The sequence below is a fragment of the Curcuma longa genome, chromosome 10 (assembly GCF_044706935.1).
Source record: "Curcuma longa cultivar G26 ecotype Majalengka, Jawa Barat chromosome 10, ITB_CL_G26_1.1, whole genome shotgun sequence".
In the NCBI taxonomy this organism is placed as follows: Eukaryota; Viridiplantae; Streptophyta; class Magnoliopsida; order Zingiberales; family Zingiberaceae; genus Curcuma; species Curcuma longa.
The window spans coordinates 5,351,241-5,378,099 of NC_133870.1; the positions used below are offsets into that span (position 1 = coordinate 5,351,241).

At 37.5% G+C, this 26,859-nt stretch overlaps 6 protein-coding genes across 6 annotated transcripts; 5 read left to right on the plus strand and 1 right to left on the minus strand.

Moving 5' to 3' along the window:
* Positions 1 to 276: 276 nt before the first annotated feature.
* Positions 277 to 615, plus strand: LOC141835524 (protein ELF4-LIKE 3-like). The gene has a single exon (XM_074722934.1). The coding sequence runs from the start codon at positions 277 to 279 to the stop codon at positions 613 to 615; it is 339 nt and encodes a 112-aa protein (XP_074579035.1).
* Positions 616 to 1,922: 1,307 nt separating this feature from the next.
* Positions 1,923 to 5,812, plus strand: LOC141835911 (uncharacterized). The gene is made up of 10 exons (XM_074723311.1): positions 1,923 to 2,067; positions 2,140 to 2,196; positions 2,283 to 2,342; positions 2,443 to 2,511; positions 2,589 to 2,681; positions 3,627 to 3,731; positions 3,828 to 3,905; positions 4,203 to 4,328; positions 5,305 to 5,398; positions 5,482 to 5,812. The coding sequence occupies exons 1-10, from the start codon at positions 1,957 to 1,959 to the stop codon at positions 5,673 to 5,675; spliced, it is 987 nt and encodes a 328-aa protein (XP_074579412.1). The 5' UTR covers positions 1,923 to 1,956; the 3' UTR covers positions 5,676 to 5,812.
* Positions 5,813 to 6,187: 375 nt separating this feature from the next.
* On the minus strand, positions 6,188 to 8,477 carry LOC141836308 (UV-B-induced protein At3g17800, chloroplastic-like). Its single transcript, XM_074723769.1, has 4 exons — positions 8,372 to 8,477; positions 8,162 to 8,306; positions 7,784 to 8,067; positions 6,188 to 7,400 (listed from the first exon to the last, which is right to left on the minus strand). The coding sequence occupies exons 2-4, from the start codon at positions 8,294 to 8,296 to the stop codon at positions 6,584 to 6,586; spliced, it is 1,236 nt and encodes a 411-aa protein (XP_074579870.1). The 5' UTR covers positions 8,297 to 8,306; positions 8,372 to 8,477; the 3' UTR covers positions 6,188 to 6,583.
* A 2,474-nt stretch (positions 8,478 to 10,951) lies between these two features.
* On the plus strand, positions 10,952 to 13,118 carry LOC141836307 (BTB/POZ domain-containing protein At3g49900). The gene is made up of 4 exons (XM_074723768.1): positions 10,952 to 11,118; positions 11,213 to 11,282; positions 11,503 to 12,015; positions 12,444 to 13,118. The coding sequence occupies exons 1-4, from the start codon at positions 10,952 to 10,954 to the stop codon at positions 13,116 to 13,118; spliced, it is 1,425 nt and encodes a 474-aa protein (XP_074579869.1).
* A 443-nt stretch (positions 13,119 to 13,561) lies between these two features.
* LOC141836065 (peptidyl-prolyl cis-trans isomerase CYP65) lies at positions 13,562 to 23,794 on the plus strand. The gene is made up of 12 exons (XM_074723473.1): positions 13,562 to 13,971; positions 15,646 to 15,783; positions 15,865 to 15,927; positions 16,018 to 16,121; positions 18,432 to 18,523; positions 18,613 to 18,702; positions 18,783 to 18,858; positions 18,937 to 19,310; positions 19,474 to 19,730; positions 19,810 to 20,098; positions 22,698 to 22,799; positions 22,914 to 23,794. The coding sequence occupies exons 2-12, from the start codon at positions 15,656 to 15,658 to the stop codon at positions 23,121 to 23,123; spliced, it is 1,785 nt and encodes a 594-aa protein (XP_074579574.1). The 5' UTR covers positions 13,562 to 13,971; positions 15,646 to 15,655; the 3' UTR covers positions 23,124 to 23,794.
* A 1,878-nt stretch (positions 23,795 to 25,672) lies between these two features.
* On the plus strand, positions 25,673 to 26,588 carry LOC141835824 (protein HEADING DATE 3A-like). The gene is made up of 4 exons (XM_074723201.1): positions 25,673 to 25,920; positions 26,013 to 26,074; positions 26,174 to 26,214; positions 26,301 to 26,588. Exons 1-4 carry the CDS (start codon positions 25,723 to 25,725, stop codon positions 26,531 to 26,533), a joined length of 534 nt encoding a protein of 177 aa, XP_074579302.1. The 5' UTR covers positions 25,673 to 25,722; the 3' UTR covers positions 26,534 to 26,588.
* The last annotated feature ends 271 nt before the right edge of the window (positions 26,589 to 26,859 follow it).

The window sequence follows — 26,859 nt, forward strand, 5'->3', positions numbered from 1 at the left end:
TATTTCAACATCTGTAAGCTCCAATTAAATGACAGCATTAATTGATGGAACATCTTCTGTGGAATCAAAAGGACTGTGAGATATCTTAATCCTCCTCCCTTCGAGTCTCAGAACAACCCCCGCTCTGTTTCGCTACCTTTCTGGAGTTGCCACAATATCTTCGATAGCTTCGAGGTTTCGATTGATTTGAACCCTAAACCTTCTGTAAGTTAGCAGATCGATCCAATCTTGTTCTATCTGTTAGTGTCTAATCTTCTTCGTCTTCTTTGCCAGAACATGGAGGGAGACAGGGTCCCAGGGCTCGGCAATGGCAGGCGATCGGAGAACGATCAGGTGGCGCAAACCTTCAAGAAGAGCTTCGTGCAGGTGCAGAGCATACTGGAGCAGAACAGGTTGCTGATCAATGAGATCAGCCAGAACCATGAGTCGAGGAGCCCCTGCAAACTTGGACGCAACGTGGGGCTCATCAGGGAGCTCAACGACAACATCCGCCGCGTCGTCGATCTCTACGCCGACCTGTCGGTATCGTTTGCCAAGTCGACGACGGAAGCCTCGTCGTCGGGAGGCGACTGCTCCGGCGGCCGGCCGGAGCACAAGAGGAGCAGGCCTCCGTAGAGCTCACCTGCTTCACGTTGGATTTCTTTATGCATTCCTCTTCAACATGAACATGCGAATGGTCATAAACTAGAAGAAACTAAAGATTTAGGTTTTGGGAATGATTGAGTTGATTATTACAGGACAGATTTATTATAGTGGATAATAATCAAATTTAGAAGAAGTCTAAATAATAATCTAATTTGATTTTGTTGATTTCGTCTTTGCAAGATAAGTTCCATTCTCCACCACAACGAAATTTTCGGTATCTTATATTCTCCCCCACTAATGAAAATTTAGTCCCCAAATTTACTATTTTCATACTATAGTGTAGAAACACTGTAGTAATATACTCTCATTTCTATCCAGTATCGATATCTCCGGAAGAAACCTAACTGGTCTCTGTCGTTCAACCTTCATCTGCTAATAGCACTAAACATCGCGCAACAAAATCGACAATATCTTTTTTCATGTCGTTCCACCAATACGAGCGATTCAGGTCTCGATACCTACGAGTATCACCCGAATGTATCGCAAATCTAGAATTTCGACGAAGCTTATTTTTTACCTCAAAAGTTGTAACAACTATCATTTTATAATTGTTAACTACTATATAACTGTAGTAACTATGATAACTATGATTTTATAACTGTTACATAAATATAGTAGCTAAAGTTTACTTCAAAAGTTGTAACAACTATCATTTTATAATTGTTAATTACTGTATAACTGTAGTAACTATGATTGTATAGCTGTTATATAAATGTAGTAAATTTAAATAAATTAAATTAAAATTATTTAAAGTCTTCTAAAATGATTGAAATGATTATTTTAAGTCTAAAATCGGATGATTATTTTGTCTCTGACTTCGTCGAGATTTGAATCCTTGTCCTCTTCTACAAGTTTGCTCCATCATAACCAACTTAGCTATGTCTTAAGGGACTTCGTATAGATGTCTGAATAAACTTAGATTTAATATATTATATATTTCGTGATTCAATCAGAATAAAAAAAAATTATAATTTTTTAAAATTTAATATTTATGTAATAATAATTACTATTTATAATTGTTACAATCTAATTGAATGTAATTGTAGCAGCTTTTAGTTGAGATCAATAAAAAATTTTAAATTAGTTTATAAATTTTTTAATAAATAACCAAACCAACTGAATTTAGACCGTAGAATCAGCAGACCGGTTCACCGAGCGAGAGTTTCAGCATCCACATTGAATCGAGCCATCTCGTCGAGTTTGTCGCCGAGAAACCTCTAGAAGTCGGCGGAGGTCGATAAATACCCAGTCTTCGTCGCGTCAGCGCTGGATCTCCAGCTTCTCCTCCCGCCTCGTCCTACTTAGGCGGCAATGGAAGCGGGTCCAAGGGCGGCGGAACTCGCCGGCCCTCTCGAGCTTCTCCCTCCCGTCGATTTCTGCTGTGCGTACGGATCCTCCCTCCTCCCCAACAACACCGACAAGGTAAACCCCCTAATTCGTCTTCTTTGATTCCTTAGACCGCTGCTCCAATCTCCCTGTTTTGGAACTTTCTAGACCTCCATGGTAGATTACATCTTGGGCGTCGCAGACCCTGTGCAATGGCACGCCGAAGTACGTTCTTGTATCCTTGTAATCTTTTTTCCTGGTTGCGTAATTAATCCGGCTTTCAGTAGTAGTGTGATTGAGTGAAATTCCAGAATTTGGAAAGGAACAGACACCATTACTCTAAATGGATGGCGCGGCTTGGGCCGACGGCGGTGAGTTTCCTTGAGCACATACTCGATTGTGCTTGCTTGGGAATGGGATCTTGGGTTTTATTTCGGTGCGGTGCGTTTGAGTGATTTCTTTTGGGTTTAGGTCAACTGGGTTGCTGACAGAATTGGCGTTGGCGTGCACTTCAACCCCTTTGTGGTGTGGAGGGACAAGGTTGTCTGGTTTGCTGTTTTCAAGTTTCTTTGTGCTTAGAATTCTGTTTTTGCTCTTGAATTTTCGGTACTTGACAGAATATCAAGTATGGAGTCGTGCGGATGCATGATTTGGCTATGGATGTGCTCACGTGGAATAGGTTTTATCTGAGCGGCCGATTGCAGAAACCTGTATGTCGTTCCTTGAGGTGGCTCTTGGTTATTTTGCAACTTGGCTCATTATCCATGTCTTAACATTCATCTCCTTTTTGTGTCCTTGTGATATTCTATGTGCTTTCTTGCTCATTTTCTTTTGTCGGCCCGCGTGAAACTGTGTAATGCCTTCTCATGATCCTTCCTCCACTACTGATATTTGAAGATCTGGGTCATTTGAAGCAATTAAATTTTGATGAGAGAGATTCATAATTTCTTTGTTGACCTTGTGTTTTTCAATGTAAATTGAGTTTTAGTAACTCCAAAAAGTCTGTCTAATCTAGCATGGTATAAGTCAGGCCACTGTAAAATGAGTCGACTGAAGCAAGGAGCATAGCTTTGGAGTTAGTTTTGGTTGCACATAAACAGTACATGTCTCTGTGCTGTTTTTGCGAGATGTCATGATACGAGTAAGAAATTCTGGAGGACTAAATCAAGTTCTGGATTTTTCTTATTAAAAAAATAAGACTATCTGAAGTATGTCTTCAGAAGGTAGGACATTTTGGCAGGATTCTTCTCTATACTTGTGCTATTTCATGACAAGCTATGATGGTGGCATCTTAATTCTTAAAAAAAATCTTACAGGTAGTAGATTTTCAAAAGATGAAAATACATGTGATTTTGTAATTTTTTATGAAACAGCTATTATTATGAAACACAGACAATCATATGCTTTAATTAAATGTTGCTTTCTAGTGATTCTATTTATATATACAACCGTTCATAGATGCTAATTAGGTTATTTTGTATATCACCTTTGTAGTTCACAATGCTTCTAAATTCATCAAACTGTACTTTTCCTTTCTTTATCATTTTAATAGAATTATTTCTTCTAGATACTTGATTGAGCATATATTCATATAATAATTGTTTAGTACACCTTTAACATGTATATGTAATTGCGAAGTTTTATTTCTCCCTTAGATTCATTTTATAGTTGATAACTGGGACATACGAAAGGTCAACTTGCTTAATTTGAAGGCAGCAACTTCTGCTTCACTCCTCCTTTTGCCAGCTAAATTTAGTGAGGTGTGGTTTTACTGGTTCAACATGCTCTTTTAGTTTCTAAGGTATGCCTTTTGTCCCTGCAAATCTCCTTACCTTTTTGTTAAGCTCATGATTTAGGAAGATCTATATGCTACAATCTGTGGTCTCTCCTACAAGGGTGATTTGAGAATGCTTTTTGCAGAGGACAAGAATAAGGTTAGGGAAATACACTATGTTCCACTCACTGAAATGTTTTTCTGTAATTCCATAATATATGTTAAATGTCAGCTCAATTCTATGCTTGATGCCATTCTAAGTTGAATCAGCAATTCTATACATTTGTGTTTAAATCCTATTACCAATGTGTCTATTTGCTTGCCATGTATTGCCCGGCAAAATAGTTACTTCTTTTTACAAGTCGATTGAATATATATATACACACACATACAAACCTCTTGTTTTACCAAATTTGATCATATTTTGACTTTCTTGTGATATATGTTTGATTTCCAGGTAAAGAATATAATCCGCGGGAGTTTTACATTATTCCAATCCATGTATAAGCCAATACTAGAAGAGTATGCATCTGAAGGGCTACTCAAAATTCCTTTGGAGAGTCACCATGATGAATTCGAGCAGGTTTTCTTCATTAACTCTATATAATTTCACTATCCCAAATTAAAGTTTTGTGCAAACTCAAGTTCATCATCCATTTTTGTTCTCTCTTTAAATTTTTTTTTTTCTATTTTGAATCCCCAGTTGATGCAGTCAAAACAGATGCAATCAAGTCATGACGGTTAGTTAAGTTTGTTAGGATTTTGATCTCAACTCAGACTTTAGTTTTGCGTGGTGAGCTAGACTGCTAGAGGAGATCAAAGTGATAGGATTTCTTTTGGATTTGGTGAAGCGCAGATGCTCAACTATAGTAGGAAGAAGGCATGTGGGAATGAGAGAGAACCAAAATTGGGTTAATGTTGCTCGAACTGGCTTTAGCCTGACCAAGGTATGTGGAGCTCAACTCAAGTGGGTAATGTTCGACCAGATCAGGTGTAGCTTGTCTTGGTTAGCAACTTGTCCAAGTTGGATAGGCAGGGATCATAAGCTTTTACTGCAAACAATTGGACAATTCTAGATTGGGTATAGAGGTGAGTTGCAGTGGCATTGTCAATGGCTAAGCTAATGTTTATGTGAAAGGTTTGAGTTGAAGTGGAGATTTGACGGAAGGATTGGATCGAAGTGTACATTGTCCAAAAGGTTTGGGTTGGAAAGGGATCATGTAGAGTGTTCTCTGCAGTTGATTTGGTTGGAGGCCATTGGAATGATCTAATGTCATCCAATGCAAATTCCTGGCCAGTGCCTAGCTTAGTCTATTCTCCAAAATTGTCTAGCTACTGCCTGAATGTTAAACAAACCCAAAAAATTGTAAAAACTAGATAAGGTATGAGCATCACTATCGACATAACATTTAGGTAGAATTCACTGGGCAGGGTAAGGTAAGGTTCATCTAGCTAATTTATTGTAGTTTGTTATTTTTTTGATATATATAGTTCACCATTCGACAATGTTTCAGCTATTGGTAATGGTTATTGATTTAGCAATACTGACAATTAAGTAGGACTGTGGCTCATCTGCGACAAGCAATCACCTGTGCTCTCTTCCCTGGGCCATCCAAAGCCAGTTGAGCTTGAAGCATAAGATGAATGCAGAAGGTAATGGTCCTCACTGTGTGGATATAAGTGTTTTAGTTAAAAGTCGTTTTAAGCATACAAAAATAAGGTGTGCGCTACTACAGGAATTGTGAAACCCTGTAACATCGTAGCTTCCAGAGAGTTGGCTGCAAGCCTTGTGACAAATACTTTGAGACGTATTGTGATGGTGTCTAGTGGAAGGCAAGCGATATCTGGACTGATTGCTACTGGAGGTGTTAATGCCGCACGATATTTCTCAAGAAAACTATCCAAAGCTTGGAAATCTAGAACAGCGTAACGGCTCCATTCAATCAAGTTTTCTTCAGCATGCCATTTGTTTTTTCATTTTTACGAAAGATCGCATTGACAAAGGATTTCAGGCATATGTTTGGAAATGTTGTGCAATCATAAAAGATGATGTTTTTTCTCATACAAATGGAGAATGATTTAAGAAACTAATGTTATTTAATTCGATAAACAAATATTTCTAGTAGGATAATTATGTTTTAAGTCTTGCAAATTTTATCGCGCTTTTTTATAATTTATTGACATTAAATGTTAAGGTGCTGTCGCGGTTTAACTATGCATTCATGAATCGATTTTTAATTATGATATATTGTAGATTAATTTTTTTTATTGAGAAGACAATTCGAAACGTGCTTGTCGATTTATCTTAATCATCGATGGAAAACTTGAGTGCTGAAGATCCAAACGAACACAGGATATGATTTTAGCCTCACAAGTCTTGCTATAAAACACGTAACACTATATAAAAACAATCGAACGTAAAAACAGAGATCAAACAATAAGTTTAATCAGTAGATCATACTTGGATCCATCACAACCATTGATTACCTAGCATCTGATTAAAGAATCATATCACAGAAGCAAATGGCATCAACAATCAAATCTAAAGCTTATCCAACTAGACGAGATCCCGTAGCAAATGAGAATTGTAAAAATCCTAGTCTAAACTACAAAGAATCTTAGTACATGATATAGGAAAAGGCCATAGGACCATAGTGTATGACTAAAAAACTATAGCATATGAAACAATGAATTGTAGCACATGAAATTTGTCTCCCCTAAATCTTTACCTTCTCAACCTTCCAAACTTACATTAGTCATTGCTACCATCTAAACACCACCCATGGAAATTGTTGCACCTTCATATCATCAATCCGTTCAAGTCTAACAGTGGATTAACTAGTTAGTCACAAAATGATACCTACAATCTATGTAGCTTTCAACATCCCAAAGGAAAGATCCAAAAGTTACAGCCTCCAAGATAAGGCTCCTCAAACCTGCAAAACTGATCTTGATGAGCTCATCCTTCGAAGAATCAATAGTTCCTTCTGGTGTGATGACAATCTCAGGCCTCCCAAACAGAGCCTCAGTGTGCTTCTCAATTATGCTAAAGGCTTCCTTTGATCTAATTGTGGCATATTTTTGAAGAGTATCAGAATCAAAGGACATGACGTAGGACCGCAACCGACAGGATTTGATTCCATTCCCTAACCCACCTTCGGTATCGCCTGGTGAAGACCATGATGACGCCTCAGGATGAGTTAATTCTGATCGAATTGATGGTCTTGACTCATCTGGCATTGCTTGCATAATAACACTCTCCTCTTCATCTGATCCCCAGGGAAGAATCTTCATTGATTTCTCAAGTTGGAATCTTTGGTCTACTCTCTTGAGGAAGTATCCATACATGACAGAAGCAGCATAAACTTGGCCAACCCTAAGCTTGCTAATAGGTGCCACCGAGTCGGAGTCACCCAGCCGCTGCCCCAGTATAAGAGCGAGGTGATTCTTAATCATTTCATAAGCTTCAAAAGAATGTAACTTTTCAAGCTTTTCATCCTGGGATGGCCACTGATCAACCCTGCTGGAAGGGTCTGATTGAGATATTGCAGGGACCAAGGAAACATCAGCTACAACAAACTTTTGAACAACTAATGCATATAACATCTCTTCTAGTGCCCTTTTCCTCTCGTTAGCTTTGACCTCAGCAATTCTCCTAACAAATAGAAGAAAGTATATGAATCTCTTCCAACAGTTTAAGCCCTTAGTTCATTCACAGAATTGAATTGACAGAGATTGGAAATCCTTAATCCTCTGTTTGGTTCATGGAATAACAATTCTAGCCTATCAGAATAAGCATCCATGAAACAGAATAAGGAATAGCTAAAGATTGAGAGGGAGTGACGATTTTGGTCGAATAGCTCTCTTGCAACAAAATACAGGAATATCAATTTCGCTAAGAATTCATAAACTCGTTCCTGCGAACAAACTTGACCTAAAAACCCTAGATGTAACATGCAATGACTAAGGCAAACCTGAATCTCTTCAATCATTTGTAAAAAAAAAAGGATTTCTCCGGCAGAAAACTAAATATTTTACCTGTACAAAACAATATCAGTTCCCGAAGGAGCAGGCTCATCTTTGTTCATCTCAGCCTCGCGATCAGTCTGGAGTTGCTCCAGTTGCTGATCGACGGCAGCAGGTAAGAGATGAGGATGGCTGACAAGGATCTGAGATAGAAATTGCCCAACTGGCGACTCCATCTGGAGGGGAGCAATCCGCGACGAATCCTCCATGGAGGAAGACGATGATGCCCTAACAACACTCCTCCGTGCAGCCAATCGTTGCCGTCCATGCTTTGACAAATGGACCGGAAAATGCCCCTGCCAAAAAAAATCATCACATGAATAGATCGAATAATCTAGAAAAACATCGCCCTATTCAGCGGTACTAGCTAAATGAGTCTCTTTCAAATACCTTGAATCCGAGACGGGCCTTGGACTCGAAAGGCAGGAAACCGATCCGATGGGCGGCGAAGATGGAGGAACTCAGGCCGAATCCGGGATTTTTATAGAGGATCTGAGGAGATCGAAAGCTCGCCATCGCTTCCATCAATCGAAATCTGCAAACCGCCGTCAAAACCCGACAGAATCTGATTCAAAAAACATAATAAGAACGATCGATTACCAGATGAAGAAGTGAGATCTGCAGAGCCGATTCTCGGAGCAAGACGAAGAGGATGAACGATGGACGGGAGCTTTAGCGATTTGAGGAGAGCCGTGCGCGAGTTGCCACTTCGTCACGGAGTCGAAGATGAACCACGCCGTGCCGTTTTAATACTGTCGTCCCCGTCTTAGCTAAATAAACGACACTATTTTCTAGATATTAACATTAATGCCATTTCAATATAATTTATTTATTTTATGTTTATTTGATTTTATATCAAACAAAGATTACATAACTAATATTTAATTAAATATAAATCTAAGTTGGCTCCTGATAATATAATAAGACTACTTATTTAGTCATAATTGAATCAAATACATTATCATCTCTTATAATTTTTTACAAAATTGCACATATTAATAATTTCTTTTTTTAAAAAAATATTAATGAGTTCTCTAGAGGTAGACCATTTTTTGTCATTTAGTAAAGATTTTTTCCTGGCAGATACACGAGTTCCATCTGGAGAAATCTATAGATGTTAAACAAATAATAATAATAATAATATTTTTTTTCTTAAAAAAAACCAGAATTGACACTTTCAAGATTTGCACAGGCACAGCTTTAAGTAAGAACAAAAAATGAGAATATAATTATTGTCGCTGTGAATCAGCAACTCATCACAGCCACAACACGAGAGAGAAGACAAAACCTAATTGCGTACACAAAAATATAGCATAATAATAATAATATTATTATTATTATTATAAAATAATAATAATGACGTGCAACCTTAGTTATTAAGAGCACCCAATGCGCGTTGAACCCGTGTTCATACACTTGAACGCGTGTTCATACACTTGAACGCGTTCAATACTTTAAACTCGTTCAAGTGCTACAGGGTGAGTCAGCCTGGCCCACTTCGCATGTATTTTTTTAATTTTTTAATTTTTTATTTTTAAATATATTTATTAAACGATTAATTTTAACGGTTACGGTTAAAAAAATTATAAATTATAAATTAAATAAAATAGTTAGTTTTTAACTGTTATTTTTTATTTTTAATTATATTTATTAAATGGTTAGTTTTAATGACTATTAACTGTTAATTTTAATTTTTATTAAAAATTATGGACAGTGAGACCCATAAATAATAAGTGTTAATGTTAAAAAGAATGTGGATAAAAAATGTACATTGTTATAATGAGCATATAGTAGTGGAGTTTATACTTTTTAATGAGATGGAGGATGTTATAACGCTGATACATTGCGGATGCTCTAATAGCACTGTCGATTTGGATTAATATGTCGAATTGATATGTTTTATCGAACAATTTAAACGGATTGAGTTGAAATTTTATTTATCTATTTTAAAATAGATTTAGATGGATCAATCCGTTTAGGTCCGCGACTCACGCGGGTTAATTCGCAGGTTGAGAAGATCTTCAGCAATGGAATATTCTTTTATTGTTGTAATATTGACATAAATCTTATCAGTGATAGCTTCAGGTGCAGGCCCGCTATTTTCCATGTTGTACTTTATCCCAATGGGCCTCCTTGCGGGCCCATCGGGCCCAACAGCCAAATATGACTTTGGAAATTTTGACAAATACTAATGGCTACATTGCAAAAATGGACACCTAAAGAACATGAAACAAAAAAAATAAAATAAAAAGGCACTATTTTTTTTTATTAGAATGGACTTACTCCATTTTTAATACTTGAATTATCCCTCCTTTCTATACATATATGATAACACTTATAATTGATAAGTATTATAACATTCTATTCATTAGTGTTAAGTTGAATAAAATTTTATATGAATATATTTTTTACTTTATTGTAGTTTTTTTAATTCGTAAGAAAATCATGTATTACTAATTTGTCAAATTTCTTATAGACTTTATACAAGCAAATGATTCATGATTTTTAAAGTAAATTTGGTTCAAGTTATCATATATATAATTTTATTAATATGATTATCAGGTAATTACATAACTAAAGAGTATCAAATATAATTTAATATTATTTAATTTAATTAATTTATTTAGAGAGAATAAAAAATAATTAATTTAATATTAATTATATTATCTTTGATTTAATTTATTTTTAAAATAAAATAAAAATAAAAATATTAATATTATTAATGATGATAATAAATTGATAATATATAAAAAATAAATAATTTTTAAATTTAAAATAAATTTAGTTTTTTTAATAAAATAATTTATTAAAATAATTATTTTAATAAAATAATTTATTAAATTAATAAATATAAGTGGTTAATTTAATTTTTTAAAATTTAAAATAAATTTATATATTTTTTAATAAAATAATTCATTAAAATAATTATTTTAATAAAATAATTTATTAAATTAATAAATATAATAAATATTTTAATAAAATAATTTATTAAATTAATAAATAATTCATTAATGAGCCTTTCACGTGCATGCATTCAATGCCTTCCCCCTCGTTTAAATTCCCCTCCTCCAAACCCTAAACACCACACCATGCCACCATTGCCTGATACTTCACTGTAGCAAACCCTCGGAGTTCAACTGATCAGACAGGCCGAGAAAGAGAGCCCAGTCAAGAGAAGGAATGAGAGGCTGGCAACAGCTTGGTGTGGTGGACACCATCTATGAAGAAGAAGATGAAGACGAAGACGAAGACGACGAGTGCTTCAACTCCCTCTCCTTCACACCTTGTGCAAGCTTGAGTCTCACGCCTTCACCTGATCCATCCCTGGAGAGGAGTGTGAAGGAATGGTATGCAGATCTTCTGCTGCTTTTTTCTCCAAGTTTGTTTTCCATCTTGATTACGATTTAATTTGTTTAAAAAATTTCACCTTGATTTTCTAAGGACTCAGGCGACCGGAGTGAAGCCCGATGTTGTCGTCCAAGTTCATGGCGACTTGTTCCATCTTCACAGGGTACGTACGTTATGAAAGTCGATGAGGATTTTTCAGGTCAAAAGAGGAAAATGTAAATTGCATTCTGTATCTGCTGCGACGATGCAATTACTTTTTTCGTTATATTCGGTGCATTTGTTTTTGGCAAAGATCTTTCTTATTGGCCGAGATTTTGGCAAGGATTTAATGGCTGCGTCGTTCGTAATTAATATTGTCTTTTTCCGGATCCGTTCCATCACAGGAGCCGTTAGTAATGCACAGCGGTTACTTGAAGCGGCACTTGGCGGCGAGCAGCGCAGTCGCCGTCTCGCCGCCGTCGAGCATGACAGCCGAGACGTTCTCCCGGGTGGCCGGCTTCTGCTACGCCCGCCGCGTGGCGCTGTCGCCGGCCACCCTCGCGGCTGTCTGGGTCGCGGCGGAGTGGCTGGAGATGGGAGACGACGACACGGGCCTCGTCGCGCGGGCGGAGAGATACTTCCACCGGGAGGTGGCCGCTTCCGGCGAGGATCCTGCTGCGACGGTGCTCCGCTCCTGCGCGGCGTTCCAGCTGCCGGCCGAGGCGGCGGCGGCCGCGGAAGTGGCCGCTTCGTGCGTGGAGGTGCTGGCGGCTTCGGGCGGCGGCGCCGACCGGAGATGGACGGAGGCTTTGGCGCCGCTGTCGGCCGAGCAGTTCAGGCGACTCGCGGCTGCGATACGGGTGCGGCAAATCCTCGACCACGATTTGCTCTACCGCATAGTTAACCATTATCTCCATGTAAGTTCTTCGTCGTTCAGTATAACTACCTTTCTAAACCAACAAAATCTAACGATTGTTCTTCATGCTTTTTAATCTCCATTATCAGTTTCAATTCGAAAAGTGAACTTCCTAAACAGAAGAGATACTCTGATGGTCATTTAACTCTTTGTTGGGCCACATTCCATACAGTATTAATGAGGGTGAACAACAGTGGAGAGAATTGAGAGAGTGAAATTTGAATTCAGAAGGGAAAAAGAAAATATAATAGAAAAGGCAGATTTAAATTTCATATCGAATTGATGGAGTTTCCTCAACAAGATCATCTGTGGAGTTTCCTTTCAGCATTGTGCATGTTTTGATCCTTCAAAATATTTATGAACTCACCTAAAAGCACGCGTGTAGCTGATCCCAACTTTACTGATCTGTTCGCTGGGTTCACTGTGCAGGATCATAATGGCGAGCTGACGGAGGAGGAGAAGGTCTGGATCTGCTCCAATATCAATTGCATGGATCTTTCGCCGGATGTCCTTGTCCACTTGGTCCAGAACCCGTGCCTCCCCGTCCGCTTCGTCGTCCAGGCCATGCTTGTGGAGCAACTTCACACCCGGCGCCTCATCCTCGACCGCGCCGCCGTGCCTTGGCACCGGGACCGCGGCGCCGGCGAGGACGACGCCAGAGGAGACGTGGAGGAGCGCGTGCATCCGCCGCCCACTCTGGGTGCGATCCTGCAGCGCGACGCGGAGCGCCGGCACGCGTCGCAACTCCGCGCCGCGGCGGAGGCCACCAGCCTCCGCATCGAGAGCCTGGAGCGCGACCTCAACGGGCTCAGGCAGCGGCTGCGGTGGTCGGAGGAGAAGCGGGTGGATATGGAGTCCATCCGGTCGTCCAGCTTCCGCATCGTTCGCGGCGCTGAGGCGGACGAGGAAGTGGCGCCGCCGGCGAGCAAGGGGAGCGCGCAGAGGAGCGGGCTTGGGTGGAGGTTGATGCGGGGGCTGAGAAAGCTGTTCCAGAAGACGCCGGAAGCGGGCGGCCAAGAGTCAAGCGCCAGAAACGCAGGCCGTGACGTGGAGCTGGCGGGGAAGGGGCGGCGCCGCCACCGGAGAAATAACTCATTTAGTTGATTCTTGCGCTGTTTGATCGCGTTGTTTTTCTTTTGCGTGATAACTACCGATAATTTTCAAAATTTCAAAATAGAAGGCAAAACAAAATTTTGGGGTTAATATCAAAATATATCACAAAATTATAAATTTTATGTGTTTTAATAAATCTAAAAATAATAAATCTATCAGAACTTGAGCAGATTTTTTTTTTCACTCAGATTTAAAGAATTTTTTTAATTTTATTTTTTTAAAGAGAGAGTTTAAAGGGCTGAGGGTGTTTTCGGAAAAGATAGCCTCGTTATGAGATTAACTTGAAGGGCTTTTAAGAATAATTGCCTAAATGACAATCTATTAATCAAATTAATCCAGAAATAATAGTTTATTAGTACAAGATCCAGATAATTTATTAGAAGACCCCTCGTCGTCTTCCGCCGCCGCCTCCTCCTCCTCAGGGCAGTCCGATCCCGCCTCTGTTCCGCTTTCCGCCTCCGCCTCTAAGACTGACGTATGCCAAATCCACAAAACCCTAGCCGTTGTTGCATCTCTCGGTCTCACGAGACGACTCGGTCTTGCCTTCCCGTTCTCGCTAAACCCTCGAAGCGTCGACGGCAATTTCTCGCCTTTTACGATCCGGCTGCCGGAACAATAGAGGAAACCTTCTTCTAGTCCAAATCTTCCTTTTTATCCTCATTTGATCTCTTTTTCTTCTCGCCTTTGCCCTATTAGGGACATGAGTCCAACTGTTGATTAGATTGGTCCGTCGGTTGGCGTTGCCTGTCGCAGTTTGCCTTCTCCCTATTTCGAACAAGTGCCGAAGTGAGAACAGAGACTACCGGGCTCGGCTCAAGGTTGCCTGCTAAAATATCAAGCACTGGTAAGTGGTTTTCTGTTTTATTGTCTTTAAATTCGGATTTTAAGTTGCAATCTTGTAAGAAATAAATGGTAAGCTTGTCGCTATGATTTAAAGTTTTCAGTTGTACCTGCTTACTTGACAGTAAGTTTTAATTTTTGAAGTTTTTAAGCGCCGGCAGGTATAGATTGATAATCTGTTGGTTAACTGTGTAGGTAATTGTGCAACTTGAATTTTAGGTGCTTGATTGTAATTTTGGTTCAGAAAAATTGAAGACCGGTGTCATCTTGATTATGCAAACGATATGTTAGCATTTGACTTTGCTAAATTGGTTATCCTTGTGTTAGTCGGGCTAGTTTTTTATCAATACTTATTCCTTAGGTGTTTGTAAATTAGTTTATTTTATACTAGTTATAATTGAATCCTATTTGGTACTGTGACAGTTGCTATTACTGTTATGGTTACTATATACAATGTATAATGATGATTTTTCATTACTAAATTTTAGGATGGTTGTGAAAGATATACAATTCAATTGGTTAATCTGGGTTGGTCTGACCAGTTAACTCTTCCAGGTTAATTATTGGATCTATCTAAAATTTAACCAATTGACCATCTGGTTTAAACATGAACCAATGACCTAGAGCTCTTCTAGTTTGTTGGCAGTTTGATTTTTTTTATAACTATGCTATAGTTAGTTAAAAGCTAGATTGGTGATCTGTTTATCAAACTAATCTAGATGTAATAATTTATGAATAGAAAACCTAAAAATAGCACACCACTCCAACCATCTTCATTCACTGCCCCCTGCAGCAATGTGATCCCTGCTTATGTTCCTCATCACCGCCATATCTAACTCTGAATATGTCTTTCCTGTATCCTCCTTCCACTGAAGTCTCTCTTTCACTCGTCATTCCCTCAGTTTCAGGTTCCCTATCCTCTCTTCTCTGCTTCTAAGTTTTCTTCTAGTTATTCATGCTCAAATGCTCCAGTGAGAAGTCCATTGCAAGCTCAATTACTAAGTTGCATTAAGTTTTTTTCTTCTTATGCGGTGCTTGTATAATGTAATAGTCTATTGAGCTGCCATTCTATGTTGTGTTTCAGATATTTTTGTACTCCGAGATTCAAATTTGATCTTCTGATAATTTTAGTAATTGGTTATATGCAATAAATCCATGTTAATTTGTTTAGTATTCTGTTTATTTCCTATTTCTAGGCATTATAACTTCTTCAATTTCTCATGAATCATTGGATGCTTGCTGGTACATGTTGATTCTATCACAAGCTTGCTTTACCTGTGCACATTCAACTTTCAATTCATCTATTCTACTAATTTGTCTTCTGAACTCTATGATCAGGTGTAGATGGGATTATATAGTGATTTTTTTTATTACTGCAGTTCTATTTTGCAGATTTTATCAAGCTTATAATTTATGGCAGTATAATTTAACTTCCTGTACATTGAAAAGTTAATAGATCATTCATGTGTAATAGTATACTATTATCTTTATGAAATACCTAGAATTTTATTTTATTTATAAAAGAATTTGCAATTTTTATATATTGTTTTGGAGAAATGAGTCTAAGAATTAAGACACCGCTATTGTGGCCTATGGTTAAACATGAACTGATATATGTGTTTTCAATATTCTAGTTCATTCTCCTCATACCTCACGACTGTTTTTGTGGCATCAACAGCCAAGGCAAGATGGGGAAGAAGCAACACAGTAAAGATCGGATGTTTATAACAAAAACTGAGTGGGCAACCGAGTGGGGTGGTGCCAAATCTAAAGATAACTCTGTGCCCTTCAAACGATTACCCTTTTACTGCTGCTCGTATGCTCCAACACCAAAAATTTCAATTTTATTTTTATGTTTACCTCCTCAAAGTTTTAGTATATTTATGCTCATATACAGGCTTACTTTCTTACCATTTGAAGACCCAGTTTGTACTTCTGACGGCAGTGTGTTTGATCTGATGTGAGTCATCTTGTAAAATAATGTTAGTTTTCTGTATTTTCTATTAGATTTACAGTGAAAGAAATTAATTTCTTTTTATATTGAATACAGGAGTATAGTCCCTTATATCAAGAAATATGGTAAACATCCTATTACTGGAGTTGCTCTTAGAGAAGAAGATCTAATTCCTCTTACTTTCCACAAGAACTCTGATGGTAAGCTCATGATGATTTTAATCCTTTCATATAGTTTTTTTTCCAATTTATTTCTTCTTCATTACAAGATTTTGGGTTTAGTAACAGGATATTCTCCATGACACATCAAAATACAAGTAAAATATGATCATATGATGAGTTCCTATATTATATTATTCATTTAATGGCAGGATCATTCAGGGAACTATATATGAACCGATATTACTGATAATAGATGAAGAAAAAGGGGAGATATTTTGAATACAGTTAAATAATCTAGCACAACCTATGCACCTTATTTTTAATTTGGCACGATGTTTAAATTTTTTTCATATCTAGTAGAGACTTCAATTATAGCACACATCTAATTTTCATCTTCTGGCAGTTAAAATAATGATGTGATACTAATATGCATGATGTCACGTCAACAAATCAGATTGGGTGCATTTTAAAATTCTGATCTAGAAGTTTAAAAGCGAATTTTTATGTAATCGGATTTGGGATTTCATGTCAAAAAATTCATGTTGAAACTTCCAATTTCTTAACATTTACACAATCTATTTGTTGACATGACCTAGTGTCACTTCATATCATTATTTTAATGGTTAAAAGATGAGTGCTATATATATTTTTTTAAAAAGTACTTTGTGTTAGATATGAAAAAATTTAACATTGTGTTAGAGTTGAAACAAGGTGTAAAAGTTGTCGCAGATTAATTAACCCTTTTCAGTATAACACTTATAAAATTGCCTCTTAGGGTTTGTTGACAATCAATCTATTTATGTTCAAAATTACATCTGAACCAATAACAACCTCAAGCCACTCTATTTCCCTTTTTCTAGTAGTTTAGGAAAACTGTAACTAAATGTCTCATGACCATAGGAGTTGATTTTATCAAGTTGTTGGTGTAGGAGTGTTCTTTTTGCTCTATTATTCTGCAAACACAACAATTATTTGGATCAAGAAGGATAACCAGAAAAGGCTGCCTCTATCTGGCTTCGAGTTATTTGCTATCACTTATCAGTATGCTTTAAGACAACAACTGTTTCTAGTTTTTTACTAAATTAGACAATAAAATCTTTAAAATAATAATGTAAGGCTTTCTAGAGAATGAGAATGACATAAGTTGCAGATATTCATAATATTAATACTACATGGAACATGGAACCAATCAATTTTTAGAGGGTGCATTAGTAGAAAGTAACTTCATGAGAGAGTTGGTGGCGATGTGGTTTAAAGTGCTGCCATAAAAAGTATGCTAAAATATATGACAAAATTGTAAAAATGAAAAATTGAGTAGTTGTAAAGTAGCTAATATTGGATCTCAAGAAATTGTTATTTCAATAAAGTTCAAAATTTTGGACAGCTTTTTTAATAAGTTAGTAGCTAAATACAGGAAAGATGGATATTGTCAGAGAAGGGAAATGTAAAACCATTGGTGATTTTGAATGAATAAAAAGTAAAAAAAAATCAAAAGTTCTTGTTGATGATAAAAAAATTATGGTAAGATAGAAAAATATTTCTGCATAATATTTAATAAACTTACAAAAGAATAGATTTTGATAGTAAACTTTGTGATAATTGTAATTTTGTTCATAAGTGAAACCAAACGTAGTAGAGCAGCTTATAAAGAAAATAAAACTAGCAAAGAACATTTTTTCTGATAGCTCCATGTTGAATTTTGAAAGAATTTAGAACCGTCAGGCATAAATGTTGGAATTCTCTAAAATTGTGAAGATTGATTGCTAGGTTTGCGGTGGTGAGTAATAGATTGGGCTGAATGATTTTCATCTATCACAGTACTTGGTCTTACATTTCCCGAGAAAATCTCTTAGCAATTCCAAAAGATGGGGACCACATTTGTTGTAGTCTTCATCCAGCAATCCACTTCCTTATGGTTCTTTAGTTGATTCTCTTATTCTACATAACAGTATAAGAATAGTGTACGTTGATATTAGACTACAGGATTGGTCAAGCTATTATATGAGTAAAAGAAGAATACAAAACACAAGTAATTCATGTCAGCACTTATATCCTAATATCAATAATTATCTCTATTTCTTGTTTTTAATTGTAAATTAAATAAAATAAAATAAACAGTTTTTTTTTTACCTTTCACAGGTTAGAGTTGCTTTTATACTGTACCTATTGCAAAAGCCAAGGTTGGGTGTTTGGGAAACTACATGTTTGACTTCCTCAATTATGCTATCCTTAGTTTTCACTTTTCAGTTGTTTTTGGCTGTACTTTCAAATCTTCTGTATTCAGAGCTTGTGTCATTTTAAAGGTTTCTAGTATAAACCATTAACAGATTTGTTACTTTCTTAATACAGGGGAGTACCAGTGCCCAGTTCTTGACAAAGTTTTTACAGAATTTACACATATAGTCGCTGTTAAAACTACAGGAAATGTTTTCTGTTATGAGGTATGTTTGTACAGAAGTCTCATTCCTCTGATGCTTCCCCATTTTTTTATATTATGCGTTTGATTTCTCATCTTGTTTTGTTCATGTAGGCAATTAAAGAATTAAACCTCAAAACAAAAAACTGGAAAGAATTGCTTACAGATGAGCCGTTTACTAAGGATGATTTAATAACAATCCAGGTATGCCATTCAAAAGAATGCTTCTGCATTTTTGGGTCTTCGGTTAGATAAACTGATATAGTCTCCTGATGCTATTGCAGAATCCCAATGCACTCGATAGCAAGGTTCTGTCTGATTTTGATCATGTTAGAAATAATCTGGCAGTTGATAATGAAGGTAAATATTTTAGTTTCTATCATAATGTAACTCTTGATAGATGGGAATTAAATGGTTCCGTAATTCTTGTTTTCATAGATTTGAAGAAAATGAGTGAAGATCCAACCTACAACATTAATGTATCTGGTGATATTAAGCAAATGCTTCAAGAACTAGGAACTGAAAAGGGGAAGTTGGTTGCTCTGCATGGTGGAGGTGGAGAAAAGGCAAAAAAAGAAAGAGCTGCTGCACTATCTGCTATTCTAGAATCAAGATCACATATGAAAGAAGATTCACAATCTGCTGCAAATGGAGACTCCAAACCTGTTCAGTCCTTTAGCATTGTAGATGCTGCATCTGCTTCTGTTCATGGGAGGAGTGCAGCTGCAGCAAAGTCAGCTTCTAGTGATAAGATAACTGCTCGAATTGCTTTGCACATGGCAGGTGAACGGGTGCCTGTAAATGCCAAGCTTGTATGCCCACTTTGCCATTGCTATTTTATTTTTTATTTTTTTACAATATTCATCTGCACATGTATCATAGACTTCTGGCCTGTTTCTGGCTTCATTTGTAATGTGGATAGGTCTTCGTTCGTGTACTATTTTAACACCTAATGGGAGATGTTGACAATTTCAGGTCAAAAGCCGTTTTACCACTGGTGCTGCCTCGCGTTCATTCACCTCTACTGCTTATGATCCAGTTACTCAAAATGAATTCGAATATGTTAAAGTTGAAAAAAATCCAAAGAAGAAAGGATATGCTCAGTTGCACACAACCCATGGAGACTTAAATCTAGAGCTACATTGTGACATAACTCCCAGGGCATGTGAAAACTTTATCACACATTGTGAAAATGGTTATTATAATGGTGTAGCTTTCCACCGCAGCATTAGGTGAGTGTCTTGATGCAACACATTCTCAGCTTCTATTTCCTTAATGAACTCAGAAAATTTACAAATCCATGTTCTGTAGGAATTTCATGATTCAAGGAGGTGATCCCACAGGTACTGGAAGGGGAGGACAGTCCATCTGGGGTAAGCCTTTCAAAGATGAGTTTAATTCAAAATTACTACACTCAGGAAGGGGTATTCTCAGCATGGCCAACAGCGGACCCCATACCAATGGTTCCCAGTTCTTCATTCTTTACAAGTCAGCCAGCCATTTGAATTATAAGCACACAGTGTTTGGTTCTGTTGTTGGTGGTTTGAGCACGCTTACTGCAATGGAAAAGGTTCCTGTTGATGATGATGATAGGCCTACGGTGAGCAATGATTTTTCCTGGTTTTTTATTTTAGTTTGTGTGATGCTTTACTAAATCAACTTTTCCCCGTTGACCATCCTTAGTTTAGTTTTGAAGTATATGTTTAATCTTTTTCTGTTTGACTAGCATCTGATCTGTTCTTCTAGCTTTTTTGTTTTATTGCTTGAAGGCAAAGAAGTTTATACGACTAAATTTTTAGATTTTTTTGTCATAGATGTTTATAGTTCATTGAATTGTTTTGTTTGACACATCCTCCATAAATTTGTTTCGTGATGACCATAAAATCTATATCACCTCAATATACAACCTATCTTCATAATGTTTTGGTACTGAGAATATGGAATACAACCTGAACCCATGTCTCACGTCTTTGTGTTTTGATGTCATGGATAATTTTAAAATCATTTCTATATAAAAGGGTCTATTGCTAAAAGTGGAAGGTTTGTAATGGGATATCTGTAGATTTTGTACTTGTCCTGGCATGCAATCACTTAAGCCTCATCAATTCCTGTTAACCTATTATTCATGCTTATCCTGTCATCACTTGATCTTATCATTTAACACTGTTTTTGGCCTAAAAATTTATTCTTTTCCATTATATTATGTCCAGTGTGAAAAAACAATTCCTTGTAGATATGATTTGGAGATTTACAACCCCAAAAAGCCTTTTAAGAATGAGCTCATCCAGTAGTAACTGGCTTAATTTTCTATTTATATATGCTATAAGGAATCAGTGTAATTTAGCTTGTTATATATTTATGTTTCTCTGGTGCAAATATTGGTCATAAGGTGGACTTGTAAGTCATACCCACTGCCACTTAGGCATTGATTGACACCCATGGGCTCATCTTGAAATGACGATTGACGGCAAACCAATGAAGTCCAATAAGAGAAAGCCATCCAAAAGTATTTCAAGAACCATGAATACTATATCAGCATACTGCAGCAATTTGTTGATATCCACTAGGGTTGTTCTGAATCATGTTTCTCCAGAAAGCTGGCAACAAGTAGAGTGAGGAAATCTGCCATGTTTAACTTGGGAAAGTTAAAGATTCCTATAACTCTTATATCTAGATTTGAGGCAAATCTACTTATTGTCCCTTGTTGCTGTTCCACCTTACAAGTATATTATCCAGTATCCTATGTTTAAGAGTTTATATTGAACCCAAAAGGTCCTCAGTCTTACAATCACTCACCAAATACCCAAGATTTATATATACACAGTAAAAATTTTGTTTTGTGCCACTCGAAATAGGCACCATGTATATTTCCAGCCAAGAGTCTAGACATGAAACACCATCAAGATGACAACTCCAGCTTGGAGTTCTACTTGAAAGCTGAAGTCCATTGAAGGGTGATCAGCTTCTGCATGAGGGCCACTTCTTCATGGTTTCAACGATGGAAACCCTACATTGTAGTACTTAGACCCTGAAATACATTGAAGGTTGTTCAACTTCGGCATGAAGTTTACCTGATTTCAATGATGAAATCCTACTTGGTACTTTTATTTAGAACCTGAAGTACATTGAAGGGTGATTGGCTTCAGCGTAAAGATCACTTCTTGATGATTTCAACTGTGTAGCCCTACTTTGCTTCCGCAATTGCACTATTCTAGCTTAGTCACTAATTCCCAACAGATAAATAACATTTTAAATCTTGTTTGTCAGTTCTTACTTTTATAGAAATTAGTTTCAAGTTTGAACTTGCAAATGCTATCAAATTGACTTCATTTAGCAACAGTAGGAATGGGCAATGCATCTCTGCTTGGTTTGGACTATTGTGGTGTCAAATCTTGTGGGAAACTTTACGTCCCAGTCAACTCCAGAATGAATGGTTGCAGATACTGATGATGCTGTTGGTTGACATTATAATTGAACCACAGAATTGCATTTTTCTACATTTTCAGCGACCATCATTAATGTTCATGCACAGTTCACTCACTATCCCCTGTCTTCTTTTCTCAACTTCTCATCCTTCATTGTGTAAAATCTGTTCTACATAATCACAATAACATAGTAAGATGCAGACCATATCTATTATTTAAGTAATGTAATTAAAGTGATCCCCTTCCTGTTGCTTAAAGCTGCCATCATTGGCTTTCCATACCATTGGAAACTAAAGTAGCCAGAAATCTAAGCTGCATTTTATCTTAAACAGTGGAATTTCTGAGTTAATAAGAGGTGGAATCGATTGAGAAAATTCTGATGGATTTTCTAATTTGTAGGGTTGCATTTATTATTTGTTTCAAATTTTCTACCTTGTCACATTGTCTCTCTCTCTTGTTTCCCCCTCTTTCACTAGTGTTCATCACATCTTCAGCGACTTGCTGAAGGAACTGGACCATAGATGTCTTCTCCTGTAAAAGTGAAACATGTTTATGGCAATAACTTGCGCTAAATATTGTTAACCAAATCATTAATTATCTTTTTTTTTTTTGAGCTGTTTTGCATTAAAGCATGATGATTCTTCCTTTTCCCTCTCCATATTATATCTGATCTTTTAACCTATAATAGTTGGCGCTGCAAGGGATCTTCATTTCATTTCTTAGATTCTGACAATAATTGTTCCTTTATCTCTTATTTGGTTCCTTGTTTATCAGGAGGAGATAAAGATAACAAGTGTCACCATTTTTGTAAATCCTTATACTGAGCTAGATGAAGAGGAAGTGAAGGCCGAAGAGGAAAAACACGATGAAGAAAAAGTAAAAATTTCTATTATTTACTATGATTGTATATTGACATATTTTTCCTCTTTGCGCAACTTTGCAAATCTTCAAGACAGTAGTATTGTACCTTACTTTTCTGAAAATTCCCAGGATAAGGTAGGTTCATGGTACAGTAATCCAGGCGTCGGAGTGGTTGGTTCTATGGGTGTCACGGGCGGTATCGGCAAGTACCTCAAAACAAGGACCTCCACATCCACTGATTCTTCAGCTGCAAATGTTGCAAGATCAGATGACTCAACCAAGAAGAGAAAAGTAGAGGAGGTCTCAAATGTAGAGTTTAAGAACTTCTCAAACTGGTAAAGGTATTCATGTACCAGATTGACGAAAAGGCTTGTATTCCTCGATTTTTCATGCCAACATGAGAGTTTCGCTTCACCTAGCGTGTATCAGTAGTTATATGTTTGTATGGCAAATGCAATTTCCCCTTAGTTCTCACCTGTATTCCATAAAATATTTCATCAAAGGCTATCCTATCCTGGACCATGCTCTCATGCTGCAAAAGGTTGGAATCCGCCAACCTAGCGGCCCCACACGATCGGCCCCCCGACCATCTGTGAGGAGGTAAATCACGGTGAATGCGGGACTGGCCAGGGCATAGTGGTTGAAGGATTTGGAAACATGACACATTTTGATGTTATCGCATGTGTGAACAGAAGTTTTCCAAAGAAACCTAGCTGTGACGTACTGAATGGTAATGGCCGTTAGCTTTATCAGCCAATGATCACTGTCAAATGTCTGATTACTGTTTATTTGAGCATGTCCAGGTTGACCTCCAGGAGGAGGAGAGGCTGAATGCATTAGCATCTTTGCTGATACTCTGCAGGTTTATTTCTCAAACTAGTTTTTGCTGCCTTCCATGTTGAACTTCTGCCATGTCAAAAAAATGTCATGTCCCTACACTGTCGACTATGATGATTCTTTTTAAATGTTTTTCAATTATTAACAGTGGCCCTTTCATGACCATTGACAATCATATGAAGGAACACTGAACTTTCAGTCTTTTCTACTGCATTAATGATTTTTTGTGCGTGTACTCTGCTAATAATTCAAAACTGTTGCTGGTTCTCCTTTTCGCGTGATTTTTTGCTGGTAGAGTCTACACTTGTGATACCACTTGTTAGATCCGATAAAATTCACATATATATCTGCATAACGGTATGATATTATCCATTTTGAACTTAAATTTTCATGATTTTTATTTTATGTTATACCAAAAGATCTTATATCAATATAGATATCTTTTATTTTATAATTTCAAATTTTTTTTCTATTTTTAATATGAAATTTTAATTGTATTTTAACAATCTACTTCTCAAACAAAGGACTACTGAGAGCTCCTCCCTAACGGTCTCAATAGACTCTTTACTGGTTCAGGTTTCAACGGATCCGCCTCTTTAACAGTCTCAATAGCTTTATTAGGAGCCTTTAATCATTCCTTTATTTTTCATAAGAGTCTCTATATGACACCACATAGACCTGCTCTGTTATCACTTGTTAAGTCCGATGGAATTCATATATATCTCTACAATGATATGATATTATTTATTTTGTATTTAAGTCCTCGTGATTTTATTTTTGGGTTAGACCTAAACGGCCTCATACATGCTAATAATGGTCGGTGTGATCTCTTTGACAGTCAAGTCAGCGTTGGGTTGAGAAGAAAATGAGAGGAAAGCGAATGCGTGCACGCGAGAGAGAGTTCGCTATATTAACATGGGATGCAATCTGAGAGAGAGTTCGCTATATTAACATGGGATGCAATCTCAGTCTTTGATTGACTTGAATATTTTCAGTCGAAAATGTTCTCAAAATGAATGCACCATTGTAGGAATATTTTTAAAGTGTGTATATTGTCGTGGGATATATATATTTTTGATTGGGATGTTCTCAAAGTGTGTAATCCATTATCGGGGGATGTTCTCAAAGTGGGTAACTTGTTTGATTGAGGATGTTAATTCTCAAAATATAGTTAGTAGGTAATTCAAGTGTGAGCTGATATGACGTGCATGTACTCGATCGAATATATATATCAAAAACTTTTGAAAGCTTTCAACTATTCCATTGATGGAGCTAAGATCAGCTTTGGAGGATTCCTCCTATCCTCTTTTGGTCTGCTTCATGACAACCTACATTCTTTTTTTCCTCTCTCTCTTAGCCACAGAAAATGAATATACTTGATTTTAATTATATAAAAAAAATAAATATATTCGTGGGTGATGTTGCTCTCAGTCGCCGTATACCACTCGTTCAAAGTCGATGTGTGTGTATATACCGAAAGCAACTTCAAATCACTAGATCTCAGTTTAAACTCATACTCACTAATTAAACATTCAAACTCACTGACTAAATCGATCGTTTAATTTCTCTCGATCGAGTTGACCAAGGTCAAACTAAAGCAGCATCCGGTGAAACGATAAAAAGATCTAAAAAGATGAATAAGAGAGAAGAGGGAAAGTGAATATAGACAGGACAGACAAACACGTGAGATAACTCATAATTAACAAGCTAGATGAGATTTATATATCTATTTATTATTATTATTATTATTATTATAATAAAAATATTAATTAGAATGGTTTTGGATAAATATAATCTGGTACACAAACATGAATTGTAGGGCTACCTGTTGCGGATAAGGGGCAGGGCACCTGCCCTTGATTGTTGGACTCCCTTGGAGGGCTACACATTAATGAGTTGGGAATAGAACCTTCACTTTGTGTCCTCATTTCTCTTCAAAAGACTTTACAAAAAGCAAATACGGATTCATTCACGCATCGCACGCCACACGGCACTATATATAGAGCTCGATCATCGCCTAGTTCCTCCACACTACTGCAATTACACTACGTACGGCGTCCGGTACTGCGAGCGAGCGAGCGACCACGCATTGTACGTAAGCATGAGCAGAGGACGAGACTCGCTGGTGGTGGGCAGGGTGATCGGCGACGTCCTCGAGCCCTTCATCAGGAGAGTCTCTCTCCGAGTCAACTACGCCGGGAAGGAGATCACCAACGGCCGCGAGTTCAAGCCGTCGGAGGTCGTCAACCAACCTCGCGTCGAGGTCGGCGGCAATGACCTCAGGACCTTCTACACCCTCGTCAGTTATTCCTTTCCTTTCTTTCTTAATTAATCCTTCTGTAAACCCTAAATCCATCAATTAACACTATACGCATGCATGCATGCATGCAGGTGTTGGTGGACCCCGATGCTCCCAGCCCTAGCAACCCACACCTGAGAGAGTACCTCCAATGGTAATTAATTAAATTACACTCATCGATCGATCGTCGTCTACCTAGCTACCTTAACCTACGTACCTCCTCTCTGTTACGCTAATTGCACTACTAATGCAGGCTGGTGGTCGACATCCCTGGCACCACAGACGCGACCTTCGGTGAGAGCAGATCTAGCAAACGATATAAATTAAGCCATGATTAATTGCATGCATTAATTAATTAATTAATTAATTTTCATTTCCAGGAAGAGAGGTGATGTGCTATGAGCCGCCACGGCCCACAATGGGGATCCACCGGATGGTGTTCGTGCTGTTCCAGCAGCTGGGTCGTGAGACGGTGTATCCGCCCGGGTGGCGCCAGAACTTCAACACCAAGGACTTCGCCGAGATTTACAACCTCGGCCAGCCGGTCGCCGCCGTCTACTTCAACTGCCAGAGGGAGTCCGGCTCCGGCGGCCGGAGGATGTACCCTATATAGAACTCTTCCTGCCTAGCTACCTCAATGCTGCAACAACCACTGCTACTTAAATATATATATATATATAAGTGTATATATATATATATATACACACACACAGTTATAATTAAGTTGATGCAGTGAGGAATTAAGCATGAAAAAATATACATATATGAATTAAGATGGTGATAATAACGTAGAACTATGATGCAAGAGTGCACAATGTGTCTGGTTAATCAAAATCACCATCTGCAATAAATCTGTATACTACGACGTTCGTACGTTCTGCTGATAAATATATAAAATCTATGATTGGGAATCTTGATCTCATGAGCATCTTAATGTCC

Excerpts from the sequence above, each read along its gene's own strand:
- LOC141835524 (XM_074722934.1), top strand. The coding sequence starts at position 277 with ATGGAGGGAGACAGGGTCCCAGGGCTCGGCAATGGCAGGCGATCGGAG.
- LOC141835911 (XM_074723311.1), top strand. The coding sequence starts at position 1,957 with ATGGAAGCGGGTCCAAGGGCGGCGGAACTCGCCGGCCCTCTCGAGCTT. Across the intron at positions 3,906-4,202 it reads TTGCAGAGGACAAGAATAAG|GTAAAGAATATAATCCGCGG; the intron begins GTTAGGGAAATA and ends TTTGATTTCCAG. Across the intron at positions 4,329-5,304 it reads ACCATGATGAATTCGAGCAG|GACTGTGGCTCATCTGCGAC; the intron begins GTTTTCTTCATT and ends ACAATTAAGTAG.
- LOC141836308 (XM_074723769.1), bottom strand. The coding sequence starts at position 8,296 with ATGGAAGCGATGGCGAGCTTTCGATCTCCTCAGATCCTCTATAAAAAT. Across the intron at positions 8,068-8,161 it reads AGGCCCGTCTCGGATTCAAG|GGGCATTTTCCGGTCCATTT; the intron begins GTATTTGAAAGA and ends TTTTTTTGGCAG. Across the intron at positions 7,401-7,783 it reads ACTGATATTGTTTTGTACAG|GAGAATTGCTGAGGTCAAAG; the intron begins GTAAAATATTTA and ends TCTATTTGTTAG.
- LOC141836307 (XM_074723768.1), top strand. The coding sequence starts at position 10,952 with ATGAGAGGCTGGCAACAGCTTGGTGTGGTGGACACCATCTATGAAGAA. Across the intron at positions 11,119-11,212 it reads GAGAGGAGTGTGAAGGAATG|GACTCAGGCGACCGGAGTGA; the intron begins GTATGCAGATCT and ends TGATTTTCTAAG. Across the intron at positions 12,016-12,443 it reads TAGTTAACCATTATCTCCAT|GATCATAATGGCGAGCTGAC; the intron begins GTAAGTTCTTCG and ends TTCACTGTGCAG.
- LOC141836065 (XM_074723473.1), top strand. The coding sequence starts at position 15,656 with ATGGGGAAGAAGCAACACAGTAAAGATCGGATGTTTATAACAAAAACT. Across the intron at positions 18,703-18,782 it reads ATGATTTAATAACAATCCAG|AATCCCAATGCACTCGATAG; the intron begins GTATGCCATTCA and ends ATGCTATTGCAG. Across the intron at positions 22,800-22,913 it reads AAAAACACGATGAAGAAAAA|GATAAGGTAGGTTCATGGTA; the intron begins GTAAAAATTTCT and ends GAAAATTCCCAG.
- LOC141835824 (XM_074723201.1), top strand. The coding sequence starts at position 25,723 with ATGAGCAGAGGACGAGACTCGCTGGTGGTGGGCAGGGTGATCGGCGAC. Across the intron at positions 25,921-26,012 it reads TCAGGACCTTCTACACCCTC|GTGTTGGTGGACCCCGATGC; the intron begins GTCAGTTATTCC and ends GCATGCATGCAG. Across the intron at positions 26,215-26,300 it reads CACCACAGACGCGACCTTCG|GAAGAGAGGTGATGTGCTAT; the intron begins GTGAGAGCAGAT and ends TTTCATTTCCAG.